The sequence below is a fragment of the Tachyglossus aculeatus genome, chromosome 19 (genome assembly GCF_015852505.1).
Source record: "Tachyglossus aculeatus isolate mTacAcu1 chromosome 19, mTacAcu1.pri, whole genome shotgun sequence".
Lineage (NCBI taxonomy): Eukaryota > Metazoa > Chordata > Mammalia > Monotremata > Tachyglossidae > Tachyglossus > Tachyglossus aculeatus.
This window is the reverse complement of record NC_052084.1, coordinates 25,620,012-25,639,017: the sequence shown is the minus strand read 5'-3', so window position 1 is coordinate 25,639,017 and position 19,006 is coordinate 25,620,012. Positions and strand designations below refer to the sequence as shown.

At 48.6% G+C, this 19,006-nt stretch overlaps 2 protein-coding genes across 3 annotated transcripts in view; one reads left to right on the top strand and one right to left on the bottom strand.

Moving 5' to 3' along the window:
- The window catches only part of WASF1 (WASP family member 1), a 56,527-nt gene extending 47,509 nt beyond the window's left edge, over positions 1-9,018 (top strand). The window contains exons 8-10 of the mRNA XM_038761321.1: positions 4,634-4,816; positions 6,349-6,926; positions 8,125-9,018. Coding sequence (XP_038617249.1) covers positions 4,634-4,816; positions 6,349-6,926; positions 8,125-8,282 — 919 coding nt within the window. The 3' untranslated portion in view covers positions 8,283-9,018. The remainder of the gene's footprint in view (positions 1-4,633; positions 4,817-6,348; positions 6,927-8,124) is intronic.
- A 7,582-nt stretch (positions 9,019-16,600) lies between these two features.
- FIG4 (FIG4 phosphoinositide 5-phosphatase) overlaps positions 16,601-19,006 on the bottom strand; it is an 84,100-nt gene continuing 81,694 nt past the window's right edge. For both annotated transcript variants that reach the window (XM_038761065.1, XM_038761066.1), the window contains one exon: positions 16,601-17,614. In XM_038761065.1, the coding sequence (XP_038616993.1) occupies positions 17,437-17,614 (178 nt within the window). In that variant the 3' untranslated portion in view covers positions 16,601-17,436. The remainder of the gene's footprint in view (positions 17,615-19,006) is intronic.

The following is a 19,006-nucleotide window of genomic DNA, read 5'->3' as shown; positions in this document are numbered from 1 at the left end:
TTTAATAATAGTAATATATTTATTAAGCGCTTACTATGTGCCAGGCACTGTTCTAAGCGGTAGCGGGGGATACAAGGCAATCAAGGTTGTCCCACGTGGGGCTCACAGTCTTAATCCCCATTTTAATAATAGTAATCATAATGATAATAGTAGTATTTGTTAAGCGCTTACTATGTGCCAAGCACTGTTCTAAGCACTGGGGGGAATACAAGGTGATCAGGTTGTCCCACGTGGGGCTCACAGCCTTAATCCCCATTTTAATAATAGTAATAATAATAATAATAGTATTAAGCGCTTACTATGTGCCAAGCACTGTTCTAAGCGGTAGTGGGGCATAGAAGGCAATCAAGGTTGTCCCACGTGGGGCTCACAGCCTTAATCCCCATTTTAGTAATAGTAATAATAATTGTAGTATTTGTTAAGTGCTTACTATGTGCCAGGCACTGTTCTAAGCGCTGGGGGGATACAAGGTAATCAAGGTTGTCCCACGTGGGGCTCACAGTCTTAATCCCCATTTTAGTAATAGTAATAATAATAATAATAATTGTAGTAGTATTTGTTAAGCGCTTACTATGTGCCAAGCACTGTTCTAAGCGCTGAGGGGGATACAAGGTGATCAGGTTGTCCCACGTGGGGCTTGCAGTCTTGGGGCTCGCAGTCTTAATCCCCATTTTAATAATAGTAATAATAATAGTAGTATTTGTTAAGCGCTTACTATGTGCCAGGCACTATTCTAAGCACTGGGGAGATACAAGGTAATCGAGGTTGTCCCACATGGGGCTCGCAGTCTTAATCCCCATTTTAATAATAGTAATAATAATAATAATAATAGTATTTGTTAAGCGCTTACTATGTGCCAGTCACTGTTCTAAGTGCTGGGGGGATACAAGGTAATCAAGGTTGTCCCACATGGGGCTCACAGTCTTAATCCCCATTTTAATAATAGTAATAATAATAATAAGAATAGTATTTGTTAAGCGCTTACTATGTGCCAGTCACTGTTCTATGCACTGGGGGGATACAGGGTAATCAAGGTTGTCCCACGTGGGGCTCACAGTCTTAATCCCCATTTTAATAATAGTAATAATAATAATAATAGTATTTGTTAAGCGCTTACTATGTGCCAAGCACTGTTCTAAGCGGTAGCGGGGCATACAAGGCAATCAGGGTTGTCCCACGTGGGGCTCACAGTCTTAATCTCCATTTTAGTAATAGTAATAATAATAATAAACATAGTAGTATTTGTTAAGCGCTTACTATGTGCCAGGCACTGTTCTAAGCGCTGGGGGGGGGATACAAGGTAATCAAGGTTGTCCCACGTGGGGCTCACAGTCTTAATCCCCATTTTAATAATAGTAATAATAATAATAATAGTATTTGTTAAGCGCTTACTATGTGCCAAGCACTGTTCTAAGCGGTAGCGGGGCATACAAGGCAATCAAGGTTGTCCCACGTGGGGCTCACAGCCTTAATCCCCATTTTAGTAATAGTAATAATAATTGTAGTATTTGTTAAGTGCTTACTATGTGCCAGGCACTGTTCTAAGCGCTGGGGGGATACAAGGTAATCAAGGTTGTCCCACGTGGGGCTCACAGTCTTAATCCCCATTTTAGTAATAGCAATAATAATAATAATTGTAGTAGTATTTGTTAAGCGCTTACTATGTGCCAAGCACTGTTCTAAGCGCTGGGGGGGATACAAGGTGATTAAGGTTGTCCCATGTAGGGCTCACAGTCTTAATCCCCATTTTAATAATAATAATAATAGTAGTATTTGTGAAGCGCTTACTATGAGCCAAGCACTGTTCTAAGCGCTGGGGGGATACAAGGTAATCAAGGTTGTCCCACGTGGGGCTCACAGTCTTAATCCCCATTATAATAATAGTAATAATAATAATAATTGTAGTATTTGTTAAGCGCTTACTGTGTGCCAGGCACTGTTCTAAGCGCTGGGGGGATACAAGGTAATCAGGTTGTCCCACGGGGGGCTCACAGTCTTAATCCCCATTTTAATAATAATAATAATAATAATAATAATAATAATATTTGTTAAGCACTTACAATGTGCCCGGCACCGTTCTAAGCGCTGGGGGAGATACAGGGTCATCAGGTTTTCCCACGGGGGGCTCACAGGCTTCATCCCCATTTTAATAACAATAATAATAATAATGGTATTTGCTAAGCGCTTACTATGTGCCAAGCACTGTTCTAAGCACTGAGGGGGATACAAGGTGATCAGGTTGTCCCACATGGGGCTCGCAGTCTTAATCGCCATTTTAATAATAGTAATAATAATAGTAGTATTTGTTATGCGCTTACTATGTGCCAGGCACTGTTCTAAGCGCTGGGGGGGAATACACGGTGATCAAGGTTGTCCCACGTGGGGCTCGCAGTCTTAATCCCCATTTTAATAATAGTAATAATAATAATAGTAGTATTTGTTAAGCGCTTGCTATGTGCCAGGCACTGTTCTAAGCACTGGCGGGGGGATACAAGGTAATCGAGGTTGTCCCATGTGGGGCTCACAGTCTTAATCCCCATTTTCATAATAGTAATAATAATAATAATAGTATTTGTTAAGCGCTTACTATGTGCTAGGCACTGTTCTAAGCGCTGGGGGGATACAGGGTAATCAAGGTTGTCCCACGTGGGGCTCACAGTCTTAATCCCCATTTTAGTAATAGTAATAATAATAATAATAGAAGTATTTGTTAAGCGCTTACTATGTGCTAGGCACTGTTCTAAGCGCTGGGGGGATACAGGGTAATCAAGGTTGTCCCACGTGGGGCTCACAGCCTTAATCCCCATTTTAGTAATAGTAGTAATAATAATAATAGTAGTATTTGTTAAGCACTTACTATGTGCCAGGCACTGTTCTAAGCGCTGGGGGGATACAAGGTAATCAAGGTTGTCCCACGTGGGGCTCACAGTCTTAATCCCCATTTTAATAATAATAATAATAATAATAATAGTATTTGTTAAGCACTTACAATGTGCCCAGCACTGTTCTAAGCGCTGGGGGAGATACAGGGTCATCACGTTGTCCCACGTGGGGCTCACAGGCTTCATCCCCATTTTAATAACAATAATAATAATAATGGTATTTGCTAAGCGCTTACTATGTGCCCAGCACTGTTCTAAGCGCTGGGGAGGATACAGGGTGGTCAGGTTGTCCCACGTGGGGCTCCCAGTCTTAATCCCCACTTTCCAGATGAGGGAACTGAGGCCCAGAGAAGTGAAGCGACTCGCCCAAAGTCACACAGCTGACGAGCGGCAGAGTCGGGATTCGAACCCATGACCTCGGACTCCCAAGCCCGGGCTCTTTCCTCCGAGCCACGCTGCTTCTCTAAATCCAGCCCGTGTTGCATAGCTCCATCAGTCGATCGTATTTATTGAGCCCTCGCTGTATGCTGGGCACTGTACTAAGCACTTGGAAAGTACAATAGCAGCGTGGCCCAGTGGAAAGAGGCCGGGCTTTGGAGTCCGAGGTCATGGGTTCAAATCCCGGCTCCGCCGCTCGTCAGCCGGGTGACTTTGGGCGAGTCACTTCACTTCTCTGGGCCTCAGTTCCCTCATCTGGAAAACGGGGATGAAGACTGGGAGCCCCACGTGGGACAACCTGATTACCTTGTATCTCCCCCAGCGCTTAGAACAGTGCTTGGCACATAGTAAGCGCTTAACAAATGCCAACATTATTATCATTACGATACAGCTGTAAAGAGAGACAATCCCTGCCCACAATGGGCTTATGATCTAGAGGCATCAAGATAAGCAGATAGGTAAATAAAATCAATTATTGTTGTTATTACTGTGTTATTATTACACCATAACCGATTTGTTAGACCCGTTCCCTGCCCACCGCGGAAGCGCGGCGTAGCGGATAGAGATTGGGATTCGGAAGGTCACGCGTTCTAATCCCGCCACTCGGGCGAGTCACTTCACTGCTCTGCGCCTCAGTTGCGTCATCTGTAAAATGGGGATGAAGACTGGGAGCCCCACGTGGGACAACCTGATGACCTTGTATCTCCCCCAGCGCTTAGAACAGTGCTTGGCACATAGTAAGCGCTTAACAAATACCAACATTATTATTATTACGATACAGCTGTAAAAAGAGACAATCCCTGCCCACAATGGGCTTATGATCTACAGGCATCAATATAAGCAGATAGGTAAATAAAATCAATTATTGTTGTTATTATTGTATTATTATTACACCGTAACCGATCTGTTAGACCCGTTCCCTGCCCACCGCGGAAGCGCGGCGTAGCGGATAGAGATTGGGATTCGGAAGGTCACGCGTTCTAATGCCGCCACTCGGGCGAGTCACTTCACTGCTCTGCGCCTCAGTTGCGTCATCTGTAAAATGGGGATTAAGGCTGGGAGCCCCACGCGGGACGGGGACCGTGTCCAGCCCCATTTGCTCGTATCCACCCCAGCTCATAATAAGCGCCTAACGAGTACCGTTCGTTCAGTCGTACTTCTTGAGCGCCGTACTAAGCGCTTGGGAAGCCCAAGCCGGCAACTATGGAGACGGTCCCTACCCAACAACGGGCTCGCGGCCCAGGAGCCGGCTGTCGTCCTTCCGGAAGGGATGCGCTCGGCAGCACCGGGCCCGTTTTCCGTTCTTTCCGTAGGCCTCAGGCGTACGTGGATCCCCTGGACGGATCGTATTCCCTGGCGGCGCTTCCCTTCAGTCAGATGAGCGAACTCCTCAACCGAGCTGAGGAGCGGGTGCTGATCCGACCCCACGAGCCGCCCCCTCCGCCGCCTCCGCCGCACGGGGCCGGAGACGCCAAGCCGACTCCTCCGTCTATCAGGTGAGGGACCGGAAGGGACCGCGGCTCGTCCTTCCGAAGGCGATTCCGAGACGGGAACGGGATGGGAGCGTTACCATCCAGCGAGCTCGACGGAGGACGCCTAGGGAAAAAAACCGGGCGCTCTCGCCGGCTCGACGGGAGCGCTTTTTCCAAGGAGTCCCTCGCGTCTCCCCGAAGCCTTGCCGGGGGGGGTGGAGAGGAAAAAGAACCAAAAAGGATCCGCGTTGCAGTCCTCAGTCGCTCCCTGAAGCGCTATATTAGCGTCGCTGCCGCCATTTTAATAGCCGCGACCCGCTGGATGGCTTGGCGCGATCCCTCGGTATCACGGCCCTCCATCAGAAATTAAGGAAAATCCCAGGGGATGCGGAGGAGACGTGAGGAAACCCCGAACTCGGACCAACCGCCCCAGATAGCCTCGGCCTCGGCCTCTGATGAGTTCCGTTTAAGCCGGCCCGTCAGCTGCCTCAGTCGTCGGGCGTCCGTTCACCCACCCGTTCACTCGGTCGTATTTATTGAGCGCTTCCTGTGTGCAGGGCACTGGACTAAGCGCCTGGGACATCTCGAGACGGTCCCTGCCCGACAACGGGCTCACGGAAGGGGGAGGCGGACGGCGTGTCAAGTCGAAATAAAGCTAGGTTTGGGCGGAGCGCAGTCCTGATCAATTAAGCTGTATTTCACCGGGATTTATGTTTTAGCGAGTCTCGATTCTAGCTGTCGTGGATAACCGTGCGTGTGAATCTCCCGGTGTTGGCTCACCCGTTCATTTGCAGCGAAGATCGTTGATTTTTTGGGTGTTTTTTTGGGGGGGTTAATGAACAGAACCACGAGCCAAGTGGAAAACCAAAGACGACCCCAGTTCATTTCCGCAGTGTGCTTCATTCATCCATTCAATCAATCAATCAATCAATCGATCGTATTTATCGAGCGCTTACCGTGTGCGGAGCCCCGGACTAAGCGCTTGGGAAGTCCAAGTTGGCGACATATAGAGACGGCCCCGACCCAACAGGGGGCTCACAGTCTCGTATTTATTGAGCGCTTAACTGCGCGCAGAGCGCTGTACTGAGCGCTCGGGAAGCCCGAGTCGGCAACGTCTAGAGACGGCCCGACAGCGGGCTCGCGGTCTAGAAGGGGGAGACGGGCGACCAAACGCAACGCGTGGACGGGTGTCGTCACAAGAAGCAGCGTGGCTCGGTGGGAAGAGCCCGGGCTTTGGAGTCGGAGGTCATGGGTTCCAATCCCAGCTCCTCCAATTGTCAGCTGGGTGACTTGGGGCGAGTCACGTCACTTCTCTGGGCCTCAGTTCCCTCCTCTGGAAAACGGGGATGAAGACCGGGAGCCCCACGTGGGACGACCCGGTCACCTCCCCACCTCCCCAGCGCTTAGAACGTAGTAAGCGCTTAATAAATGCCATTATCATTATTAATAATAAAGACAGAGCACCCAAGGAGGGCGGATTAGACGAAGCGCGGCGACCGCGGGAGCCGTCCCACCTCTGGCTTCTCGTAACCGGGCGGGCCGTCCCGTCGTTTCAGCTCGACTCCGGGTTTGCTAGAAAGCCGTCCTCAGTCTCCGGCCCCGGGCAGGCCTCCGGTGTTCGCCGGCCCCCCGCCGCCTCCGCCGCCCCCGCCGCCCCCGCCTCCGCCGCTCCCGTCCGCCCCGTCGACTTCCTCGCTGAGATCGTCGCTGACTTCGACGCCGCCGCCGCCCGTCCCGCCTCCGCCTCCGCCTCCGCCGCCGCCCGCCGCCCCGCAGGCCCCTGCGGTCCCGCCGCCCCCGGCCCCCCTCCAGATCGGCCCCGGGGTGCTGCACCCCGCCCCGCCGCCCGTCGCGCCCCCTCTAATCCAGCCCTCGCCGCCCGTGGCTCGGGCTGCCCAGGCGGGCGAGACTGTGGCGGTCCCCCCGCTTCCTCCCGGGGAGGTTCCCGGGCTCCCCCCGCCGCCTCCGCCCCCTCCGCTCCCGGCTCCCGGCGCCCGGCCGGCGTCCCCGGTCCCCGTGGCGCTCCACCCGCCTCCGTCCCCGACCGTCCCGGCTCCCGAGGCCAAGCGGCACCCGTCGACGCTGCCGGTGATCAGCGACGCCAGAAGCGTCCTCCTGGAAGCCATCCGGAAAGGTACCGGGCTCCCTGCCGTTCCCGGGCGGCTCGCCTCCGGCCCGAGATTCCGCGTGAAGCCCGTCTCGGCCGGGGCGGCCGGCTTTTCCGCTCGTCCCCTCGTGTTCGGAAGGCCGAGGGCGGGGGGGTTCTGCGGAAAAAGAAAACGCCAGAAATTTGCCAATCTGTACTTCCCAAGCGCTTAGTACAGTGCTCTGCGCACAGTAAGCGCTCAATAAATACGATTGATTGATTGATCGATTGATCCACTGAGACCGGCCGGTTCTAATCCTCGGACCGCGGCGAACAGTTGGCGTGTCCAGCGAAAGGCCGACGTGCAGATAACTGTGCGCGTGACGCTCTGGCGTGTGCAGCTGTATTAGTGAGCCTTATTTCATTTTGGTTCCTGCCTAACCCCGGTAAAACGTAGCTCTCAGGATATCCCCGTCTTGACGACGGGGAGACCGTTAAATGCAAGATATCCCCGTCTTGGGGAGACCGTTCAATGCGTTCGGTTGGAGCGCCGAGTGGAACGGGGAAAAGACGTGTCGCCCGCTTTACCGTTTCCTAGGAAGCTTGCAACGGAGAACAACGGGAACGCTCTTTTTGCGAACCCCCCCGCGCAGATCTCATTAGGGGGTCGGGCTTTATACCCCCGGTAGGAGCCGAGGAGTTGGGGGGTCCCTCCTGGAAAGTTACCGTCTCGAGCGCCGGATGAAATCATCCCCCGCACTCTGGCGTTTCCTCTCGTCGTCTGCGATGGGACGGTTGGGTGGGAAAGAGCCATCAGTCCGCCGGTGGTATTCATTGAGCGCTTCCCACGAGCACTGTACCGAGCGCCTGGGAGGGAGCGACACAACAGAATTAGCAGACACGTCCCCTGCCCCTAACGAGCTTAGAGCCCAGGGACGATCTGGGAGGGACGACGAGGAGCTCCATTTTAAGACCTGTTGGGCTCAAGGCGCCGGTCAGTCGTATTTTTTGGTGCGGAGCACCGTACTGAGCACCTGGGAGAGTCCAGTAGACCATCACAGACCCGTTCCCGGCCCACAACGAGCTTGCAATCTAGAGATCTCCCGGCACCGAGAGGAACGACACGTTTATCTTAAACGTGACCCCTCGTTCACCTTCCCCGTGACCTCCTTTCATCGAAGAAGAGGAGGTGAGCTGGGTCCCGTTTAGGATGCTCAAGGGATTCGGGTCTGTCGCTCTCCACCAGGTATTCAGCTCCGGAAAGTAGAAGAGCAGCGGGAACAGGAGGCCAAACACGAGCGCGTGGAAAACGACGTTGCCACCATCCTGTCCCGCCGGATCGCCGTGGAATACAGCGACTCCGAAGACGATTCGGAGTTCGACGAGGTGGATTGGCTGGAGTAAACCGGCGATTGTCTCGGTAAACACTACAAAACCGAATGCAGGTGTCTGTTGTGATGCTCGTTCTTTGAAAACGTTTGGTAACTTCTAGTGTTTTGTATTTCTTTCCCCCCCCCCCCCGTAATTAATCCGTGTTTTTTCTACCGTTCCGTTTACAAGAGAAGCGCTAGCGTAACCTATGAAATTAGATGTTTTACAGTGGCTTTTCTTATACTTTTTTTGGGGAGATAACCTAATTGGTTTTCCTAGACCACTGAGTATCCCCGCATGGGCAGTAGAATAGCGTATTCGGTTTCTGACATATCTTAATCGTGCACTTTGTGAGTTTTAAGTTAACGAAGGTAAAGAATGGATTGAGGTTCCAAGGGCAGCTGTAGGTATCAGTGAGCCTTATTTCCTTTTTGTTCCCGCCTAACCACTGTAAAACTCGGCTCTCAAGACATCGCCGTCTTGACGGCGGGGAGACCGTTAAACTTAGCGTTTGGCCGGAGCACCGAGTGGAATGGGGAAAAAAAGACGTCTCGCCTCTTTTACTGTGTTGTTTTCAAATAATTCTCTCCTTATTTGACTATTTAGGGGCTCCCTTCCCTCCCCCAAGTACATATCGTGTGGTACTATTTTGCCTGCCTTCAAGAATTAAACGGTTTTCCCCTGTGAAATCTCCCGACTTATGCTGTGTAATTTATGTGACTGTTGAGCCTAACAGTTTGATAAAAATAAATGGTTCGCTGGAAACGTTTTTAGGTGTTGCTTTTTCGGCAGAGCCCCTCTCAGTGTAAGAACGCCATTTCCAATTCGTACGCCCGGTACGTTGAATTTAAGCCCTCGCGAAAGGTAGATCCGCGGATCCGTCCTTTTGGCTTGGGGCCGGGCTACCCGAGACGGTCACCGACAGCCGAGTCACTTCTCCGTGCCTCGGTTTCCTCATCGGGAAGACGGGGCTTGAGACGGAGCCCTCCGTGGGACGGGGACCGCGTCCAAAGCGATGCGCTTGTATCCACCCCGGCGCTTAGTACAGTAAGTCCTTAACGAATACCGTCGCGTATTATTATTGCTTTCGAACTAACCGACTCATCGGGCCTCGTTCCCTTCCATTATTTTCAGTCCCCAGCCCTCCTCATCTTCAAATCCCTTCTGAAATCCGCACTTCTCCGAAAGGCCTTTCCCGAATAATTTTTCTCCTCCCTCTTTACCCCAGCGCTTCTGGACGTATCCATTTCCACACGCTCAGCCCCGCATCCCGACGCGATGGGGCTCCAGGACCGAGCCCCGACGGGAACCCACGGACTGGGAGAGTTGGGAGGCAGGGGAAGAGCTGGCGGAAGAGACGGAGAAGGAAAAGCTGGGGAGGAAGGAGGAGAACTGGGAGACGGACTTGACGGAAAGTCCAAGGTGGTGTTTTCAGAGGGGCGGCGTCAGAGGCGGCCGAGAAGTCGAGGAGGATTCGGACGGAGCGGAGTCCGTGGGATCTGGCGGAAAGAAGCCGTCGGTGACCGCGGGGAGAGCCATCTCGGCGGGACAAAAGGCAGATTGAGCATGGATAGGGAGAGAGAGGGAGGACGGAAGTGGAGAACAGCCGAGACGGGAACAGAAGGAGGGAGGTGGGGCAATTAGCCGGACGGGTGCATCGGAAGCCCCTTGATAAATCCTCGAGTGAGTTGCCTGCATCCCGTCTCATCATCAATCATCAATCGTATTTATTGAGCGCTTACTGTGTGCAGAGCGCTGTACTAAGCGCTTGGGAAGTCCAAGTTGGCAACATATAGAGACGGTCCCTACCCAACAGTGGGCTCACAGTCTAAGAGGGGGAGACAGAGAACAAAACCAAACATACTAACAAAATAAATAGATATGTACAAGTAAAATAGAGTAACAAATATGCACAAACATATATACAGGTGCTGTGGGGAAGGGAAGGAGGTAAGATGGGATGGAGAGGGGAACGAGGGGGAGAGGAAGGAAGGGGATCAGTCTGGGAAGGCCTCCTGGAGGAGGTGAGCTTTCAGCAGGGCCTTGAAGGGAGGAAGAGAGCTAGCTTGGCGGATGGGCAGAGGGATTGGGGGCATTCCAGGCCCGGGGGAGGACGTGGGCCGGGGGTCGATGGCGGGACGGGCGAGAACGAGGTACGGTGAGGAGATTAGCGGCGGAGGAGCGGAGGGTGCGGGCTGGGCTGGAGAAGGAGAGGAGGGAGGTGAGGTAGGAGGGGGCGACGGGATGGACGGCCTGGAAGCCCAGGGTGAGGAGTTTCTGCAATTCCTCTCCTCCAGTTCTCCCCTTGACCCCCTCCCATCTGCCTCCCGTCCCCTTCGCTGCCCAGAAACCGCCCTCTGGAAGGTCGCCAGCGATCTCCTTGCCAAATCCGGCGGCCTCCGTCCCAATCCTCCCGGAAGCGAGGCGTCGACGGAGAGACGAGACTGAAGTCCAGGAGGTGGGATGGTATTCGGGGAGCTTAGGTGTGTGGACTGGGGTTGTGGGGGGGGAGCACAAGAATAATTAGGATTTTACTAGGTGCCAGGCACTATGCTAAGCGCTACGGAAGGAGCCGATTGTGCGTCTTAAAGCCGAGGGTGAACGGTTTCTGTTGGACGTGGAGACAGATGGACGACCGCTAGAGGTTTTTGAGGAGTGGGGAGACTATTTGGGAGTTCCTTGAATGATAATGATAATGTTGGTATTTGTTAAGCGCTTACTATGTGCCAAGCACCGCTCTAAGCGCTGAGGGAGATGCAAGGTTATCGGGTGGTCATTCGTTCAATCGTATTTAGCGTAAGTGCTTAACAAGCGCTTGTCCCGCGTGGGGCTCCCGGTCTTCATCCCCACTTTCCAGGTGAGGTAACTGAGGCCCAGAGAAGTGAAGTGACCCGCCCCAGGTCACCCAGCCGACAAGCGGCGGAGCCGGGATTAGAATCCACGACCTCCGACTCCCAAGCCCGGGCGCTTTCCACTGGGCCATGCCGCTTCCCGAAGGCCGGCTCCTTGAGAAACAACCTAGTGGGATAGCTCGCGGGCCTGGGAATCAGCAGGACCCGCGTTTTAATCCCGACCGTGTGACCTTGGGCAAGTCATTTTACTTCTCTGTGCCTCAGTTGCCTCATCTGTTAAAAAACGGGGATTAAGACGGGGAGCCCATTGCGGGACTGGGACCGCGTCCAACCTGTTTACCTTGTATCTACCCCGGCGCTTAGTACAGTGACTGGCACGTAGTAAGCGCTTAACAAGTGTCACAATTATCATTACTGTTATTATTAATAGTAATCCCGGCTCTGCCGCTAGTCTGCTGTGTGACTTTGGGCAAGTCACTTCACTTCTCTTTTATTTTATTTTGTTAGTGTGTTTGGTTTTATTCTCTGTCTCCCCCTTCTAGACTGTGAGCCCACTGTTGGGTAGAGACTGTATATGTTGCCAACTTGGACTTCCCAAGCGCTTAGTACAGTGCTCTGCACACAGTAAGCGCTCAATAAATACGATTGATTGATTGATTCTCTGTACCTCAGTTACCTCATCTGTAAAATGGGCGTTAAGACTGGGAGCCCCATATGGGACGTCAACTGCCTCCATCCTGATTAGCTTATATCTACAGTAAGCGAGAAGCAGCGCGGCTCAGGGGAAAGAGCCCGGGCTTTGGAGTCGGAGGTCGTGGGTTCAAATCCCGACCCCGCCACTTGTCAGCTGGGTGACTGGGCAAGTCACTTGACTTCTCTGGGCCTCAGTTGCCTCATCTGGAAAATGGGGATTGGGACTGGGAGCCCCACGGGGGACAACCCCATCACCTTGTCACCTCTCCAGCGCTTAGAACAGTGCTTTGCACATAGTAAAGTGCTTAATAAATGCCATTATTATTATTGCACCAGCACTTAGTACAGTGCCTGGCTTAAATACTGAAAGAAAAAGAAGTTTAGGGGGGATCGGGCCTGGAGGGGGTGGGAGGCAGAGTATTGTACTGCGCTCTCCCAACTGCTGAGCAGAGTGCTCTGCACACAGTAAGCACTCACTGATTGAGACTTGCACAGGACGACTTTTTAGAAAAACGATCCGGGCAGCAGAAGACAGGAAGACCCGAAGGCCGGCGGCCTACAATTCCATCCCTCTGCAAATCAATCAATCAATCAATCATATTTATTGAGCGCTTACTATGTGCAGAGCACTGTACTAAGCGCTTGGGAAGTACAAATTGGCAACATATAGAGACAGTCCCTACCCAACATTGGGCTCACAGTCTAAAAGGGGGAGACAGACAAAAAAACCAAACATACTAACAAAATAAAATAAATAGAATAGATATGTACAAGTAAAATAGAGTAATAAATATGTACAAACATATATACATATATACAGGTGCTGTGGAGAAGGGAAGGAGGTAAGATGGGGGGGATGGAGAGGGGGATGAGGGGGAGAGGAAGGAAGGGGCTCAGTCTGGGAAGGCCTCCTGGAGGAGGTGAGCTCTCAGCAGGGCCTTGAAGGGAGGAAGAGAGCTAGCTTGGCGGAGGGGCAGAGGGACTGGGGGCATTCCAGGCCCGGGGGATGACGTGGGCCGGGGGTCGATGGCGGGACGGGCGAGAACGAGGTACGGTGAGGAGATAAGCGGCGGAGGAGCGGAGGGTGCGGGCTGGGCTGGAGAAGGAGAGAAGGGAGGTGAGGTAGGAGGGGGCAAGGTGATGGAGAGCCTTGAAGCCGAGGGTGAGGAGTTTCTGCCTGATGCGCAGATTGATCGGTAGCCACTGGAGGTTTTTGAGGAGGGGAGTAATATGTCCAGAGCGTTTCTGGACAAAGACAATCCGGGCAGCAGCATGAAGTATGGATTGAAGTGGAGCGAGACACGAGGATGGGAGATCAGAGAGAAGGCTGGTGCAGTAGGCCAGACGGGATAGGATGAGAGCTTGAACGAGCAGGGTAGCGGTTGGGATGGAGAGGAAAGGGCGCATCTTGGCAATGTTGTGGAGCAAATCCAACAGGCCGCAGTTCCCCCCAGCCTGAGATCACGCATCTCCTCCAGGCCGCCTTCCCCGATTGATTTCGACCCTCTAGGTTACGTCCCCCAGCCCCGCAACTACCCCTCGAAGCTCTCGTTTCTACATACGCCATTACTTCAGCGGGAACATACGCAGAGACCAGCCTTTACCCTCCTTCCTCCTATTATCATTTAGAGTCCGACTCCCGGGCTCGATTCGGAGCTCCTCGGGATCCTATCCCTGTGATCCGCCAAATGCCAAGTACGGTTCAAAAATCCCGGCCTGGAGTCCCGTGCTCTTTCCTCTCTGGGCTCCCCGGCCGCTTCGTTACAACGAATGAGCCTAAATCCAACGGATTCAGCGCTCCGAAATGCGGAATGTAGAGTCTATTTCCTTCCAACACCGAAACGCTGAGCCCGTTTGGTCACGTCCCCCGCGACTGGGCCGTTGAAAGCATCCAACTGTATCCGATGAAATCTATCGGTTCCCTCGTACAGCCCGTCGCTGTTTGGAAAGGGAATGAATGGTAGCTTTAATGAAAATTTCAGCTTTTTTTTTTTTCCTCCCCAGGATTGACTGTCAGTATCTTTTTCTCATTAATCTAGGCCCAGCTGCTGAATTTTTTTTTTCTTTAGGACAAGGGACGTATTTAAATCACTAATGAATCCCCTCAAGATAGTTTTCATTTTCCTACCTTTAGACGTTAAATGTCTCTCACGGTTCTTTTTCTGGCTCATCTTATAAATTCCGCTTTTCTTCTCACCCAAAGAATGGTGCGCATTTCATGCTCCATAGATTCGGGGACATAGAGTCGGCTAATTCGGGCAGAATTCAGGCATTATCTTCACTGGCACTTAGAGACATCTCTAAAATAGGTAAGGAAATGCTTTGGGTAACACGTCCCAACTGAATTTCCTTCAACAAGTGCGTTCTCCGTTGCAACTCTGCAAACATCTTCCACATTTCAATCGATGAAATAGTGGGGGCTTTTTTTAATTGAACGTCTACTGAGTCCTAAGTCACGATAAAATGTTTCGGTTCCGACTTCTCTGGCTTTGGGGACTACTATGATACAGATTTTTTTCATTTTTAAGGCATCTCTGAGACTGTGAGCTCCACGTGGGCCAACTTAAGCACCTTGCATCCTCCCCGGCGCTTAGAACAGTGCTTTGCACATGGCAAGCGCTTAACAAATGCCATCATTATTATTATTATTATTATAAACACATTCCCTTCTTTCAAAAAGCTGAAAATGTATAGGGGGAGGTTTACAGAAATGACTTAAAAATAGTAAAAGTAGGAAGAATAAGAATAGACATAACTGAATGTGCAAGCAAATAAAATTATATGCATATATATGCATATACTATATATACAGTCTCTATATATAGTACATTATATACACCATGCTACATATACTATATACATTGCACATACTATACATATATAGTTTATATATAGTATATTATGTACTATATGCATATTATATATGCTATATATAGGCTATATGCACCATACTATACTATATATACTATATGCACTATACTATATATACTATATACACTATACTATATGCTATATACAATATACTATATACACTATACTTTATACCATATACACTATACTATATACACTATATACACTATATATGTAGTATATACATATATATGCATGTAATTTTATTATATACACACACTATACCATACTATACATATACTGCACTGTATATACTACACCATATATACTATACTATATATATTATATATATACTATATATGCACTATATATGCTATACTATATATGTAGTATATACATATATATGCATGTAATTTTATTTGCTTGCACATTCAATTATGTATATTTATCTAGATATATAAAAATATACAAATGTTTTTATATGCATATATGTATATACTATATACATATATATATATATGCATGTAATTTTATTTGCTTGCACATTCAATATATATATAGACACATTTGGGTGTATGTGTGTACGCCTTGTAATTAGCAAAATGCTTAAGGATAGGGGTTGGGCTGGTGTGACTCAATCAGGGTATGCTTCCTGGAGGAGGTGGATTTTCAGGAAACTGGGAGAGTGGAAAGTAGAAGGGGATTTGGAATAGGGACCGTCTCTATATGTTGCCAACTTGTACTTCCCAAGCGCTCAGTACAGTGCTCTGCACACAGTAAGCGCTCAATAAATATGATTGAATGAATGAATGAATGAATGAGTTGTCTCCTTCCGGAAGACACCGCCAGACTTTTCGGCTGTAGGGTTTCACTTGGTACCCTGGGAAAATAATTGGTGATTTCTACGGCTCCAAGAAGGGAAAATTTTGGCCGTAGGGTTTCACTCGATACTCTGGAAAAATCACTGGCGATTTCTACGGCTCCAAGAAGAGAAAAACTGCTCCCTTCTCATGAACAGGACCAGATCCATTCAAAAGAAGACGCTCAAAGGCACTCGGCATTCAAATGGTGTATAATTGCATTCATTCGATCGTATTTATTGAGCACTTACTGTGTGCGGAGCGCTGTACTAAGCGCTTGGGAAGTAATTTGAAAAGTATTCCAGATTTTAGGGGGAAAAAAATTAAGGAAAGCCCACATCCGGCAGCCTGTTACTGTGCGGGATATGAAAACGTTCCTAATATAAAATTTTCCTGTCGGATTTTCTGATCACGATTTTGACATCATCGATCGCAGAAGTGGCTAGTGAATTAGCACACACAAATTGCCGGTTGAATTTCTTTTGTCCAGCGCTTAGAACAGCGCTTGGCCTATAGTGAGCGCTTAACAAATACCAGCATTATTATTATTACTATTGTTCCAGCATGCCAGTTACTGGACGGTGTTACCACCAGAAGAAAAACTAGCCATCCGTTAAGGTCTGAAAAATGTTAATTTTACCTATGCCAATAATATTAGCACTGACTATGAGTCTTTACTCATAAAATACAACAAAATGCCTTCAGTTCTCTCTCTTATGACCTTTAATATTATGTCAGAATATGACTTCTGGTAAAATGCCAACACAAAGCACCTTCTCGAACGCCTCCCCAAAAAGCTTGTTAACTAAGGGTAGAATTTTTTCTTCCAATCTTAGAATTTTAGCTAACGAAACTCCTAAAATGGCTAGCAAAATTCCATTAGCATTACAAAAACCTGCGGTCAATACGCTTTACCTCATCTTTAAGGTTCGTATTTTCGTTTCCGTTCCACGTGCCCGCTTTTACGCCACAGGCAATCAGGGCGGTAAACGTTTAAAGTCTATTTTCTCTGAGGGAGAAAAAATTCAACCGAACGCTGGAGGATCACCGTTGAAAGTAGCACAGAAACAATTTTAAATAATGACAACAAAATGCCTTCAATTCTCTATCTTATGATCTTTAATATTATGTCAGAATATGACTTCTGGTAAAATGCCAACACAAAGCACCTTCTCGAACGCCTCCCAAAAAAGCATGTGAACTAAGGGTAGGGTATTTTCTTCCAATCTTAGAATTATAGCTAACGAAACTCCTAAAATGGCTAGCAAAATTCCATTAGCGTCACAAAAACCTGCGGTCAATACGCTTTACCTCATCTTCAAGATTGGTATTTTCGTTTCCGTTCCACGTGCACGCTTTTACGCCACAGGCAATCAGGGCGGTAAACGTTTAAAGTCTATTTTCTCTGAGGGAGAAAAAATTCAACCGAACGCTGGAGGATCACCGTTGAAAGTAGCACAGAAACAATTTTAAATAATGACAACAAAATGCCTTCAATTCTCTATCTTATGATCTTTAATATTATGTCAGAATATGACTTCTGGTAAAATGCCAACACAAAGCACCTTCTCGAACGCCTCCCCAAAAAGCATGTTAACTAAGGGTAGGATATTTTCTTCCAATCTTAGAATTATAGCTAACGAAACTCCTAAAATGGCTAGCAAAATTCCATTAGCGTTACAAAAACTTGCGGTCAATACGCTTTACCTCATCTTCAAGATTGGTATTTTCGTTTCCGTTCCACGTGCACGCTTTTACGTCACAGGCAATCAGGGAGGTAAACGTTTAAGTCTATTTTCTCTGAGGGAGAAAAAATTCATCCGAACGCTGGAGTACCACAAAACAATTTTAAATAATGACTTTTTGGAAATGGCGGGTTTTTTTTTTTTTTTTTTACAGTACAGTGGAAGAATCGTCACCTTTTCTTCTTTTCTACATATATCGGTTTCTAATGTATTCCCGGTATATGAGGACGTCTTCTTTTCCTAAGGGCTGCGTGATTCCTCTGCTGGCTTGGATGTGTGCGTGGAAAATCTCAATGGATTTTCTGTCTACTTTCGGAGGCTGCACTTCGTAGATGTCGTCTTGAGAAAAAGTTGAGATGTGTGCCCTGTAAAAGCGGAAATCAATCAATCAATCAATCATATTTATTGAGCGCTTACTATGTGCAGAGCACTGTACTAAGCGCTTGACTCCGTCAGAAGACCGTTGGGATCGAAGTTCGGCCGACTGCATTCAGCGAACGCGTCCTGTGCGCAGAGCACTGTACTAAGCGCTCGGGAGAGCACGCTACAAAAAACGGAGACGTTCCCTGCCCGCAACGAGCTCGCTGTCTAGACCAAAAGCACAACGCGGGGCTGAATTTGAAGAAAATGAATATACTAATAATCGGGGCATTTTTTTAAAAAAAATAAGCACTTAATAGGGGAAGCAGCCTGGCCCAGTTCAAAGCACACGAGACAGAGGACCCGGTTTCTAATAACTCTGACTCCACCTATTTACCTGCTGTGTGACCTCGGACGAGTCCCTTGACTTCTCTGTGCCTCGGTTCCCTCCTCTGCAAAATGGGGATTCAAAACGTGTTCTCCTTTCTACTTAGACTGTGGGCCCCAAGTGGGACAGGATTATTTTATCTCTACCCTATTGTTTAGCACAGGGCACAGAGTAAGTGCTTAACAAACACCACAATTATTAACATATCTCTACCCTATTGTTTAGCACATGGCACAAAGTGCTTAAACACCACAATTATTAACATATCTCTACCCTATTGTTTAGCACGGGGCACAAAGTAAGTGCTTAACAAACACCACAATTATTAACTTATCTCTACCCTATTGTTTAGCACGTGGCACAAAGTAAGTGCTTAACAAACACCACAATTATTAACATATCTCTACCCTATTGTTTAGCACATGGCACAAAGTAAGTGCTTAAACACCACAATTATTAACATATCTCTACCCTATTGTTTAGCACGTGGCACAAAGTAAGTGCTTAACAAACACCACAATTATCGTGGCACAAAGTAAGTGCTTAACAAACACCACAATTATTAACATATCTCTACCCTATTGTTTAGCACAAGGCACAAAGTGCTTAACAAACACCACAATTATTAACATATCTCTACCCTATTGTTTAGCACATGGCACAAAGTAAGTGCTTAACAAATACCACAATTATTAACATATCTCTACCCTATTGGCACGGGGCACAAAGTAAGTGCTTAACACCACAATTATTAACATATCTCTACCCTATTGTTTAGCATACAAAGTGCTTAACAAACACCACAATTATTAACATATCTCTACCCTATTGTTTAGCACGTGGCACAAAGTAAGTTCTTAACACCACAATTATTAACATATCTCTACCCTATTGTTTAGCACGTGGCACAAAGTAAGTGTTTAACAAACACCACAATTATTAACATATCTCTACCCTATTGTTTAGCACTGGGCACAAAGTAAGTGCTTAACAAACACCACAATTATTA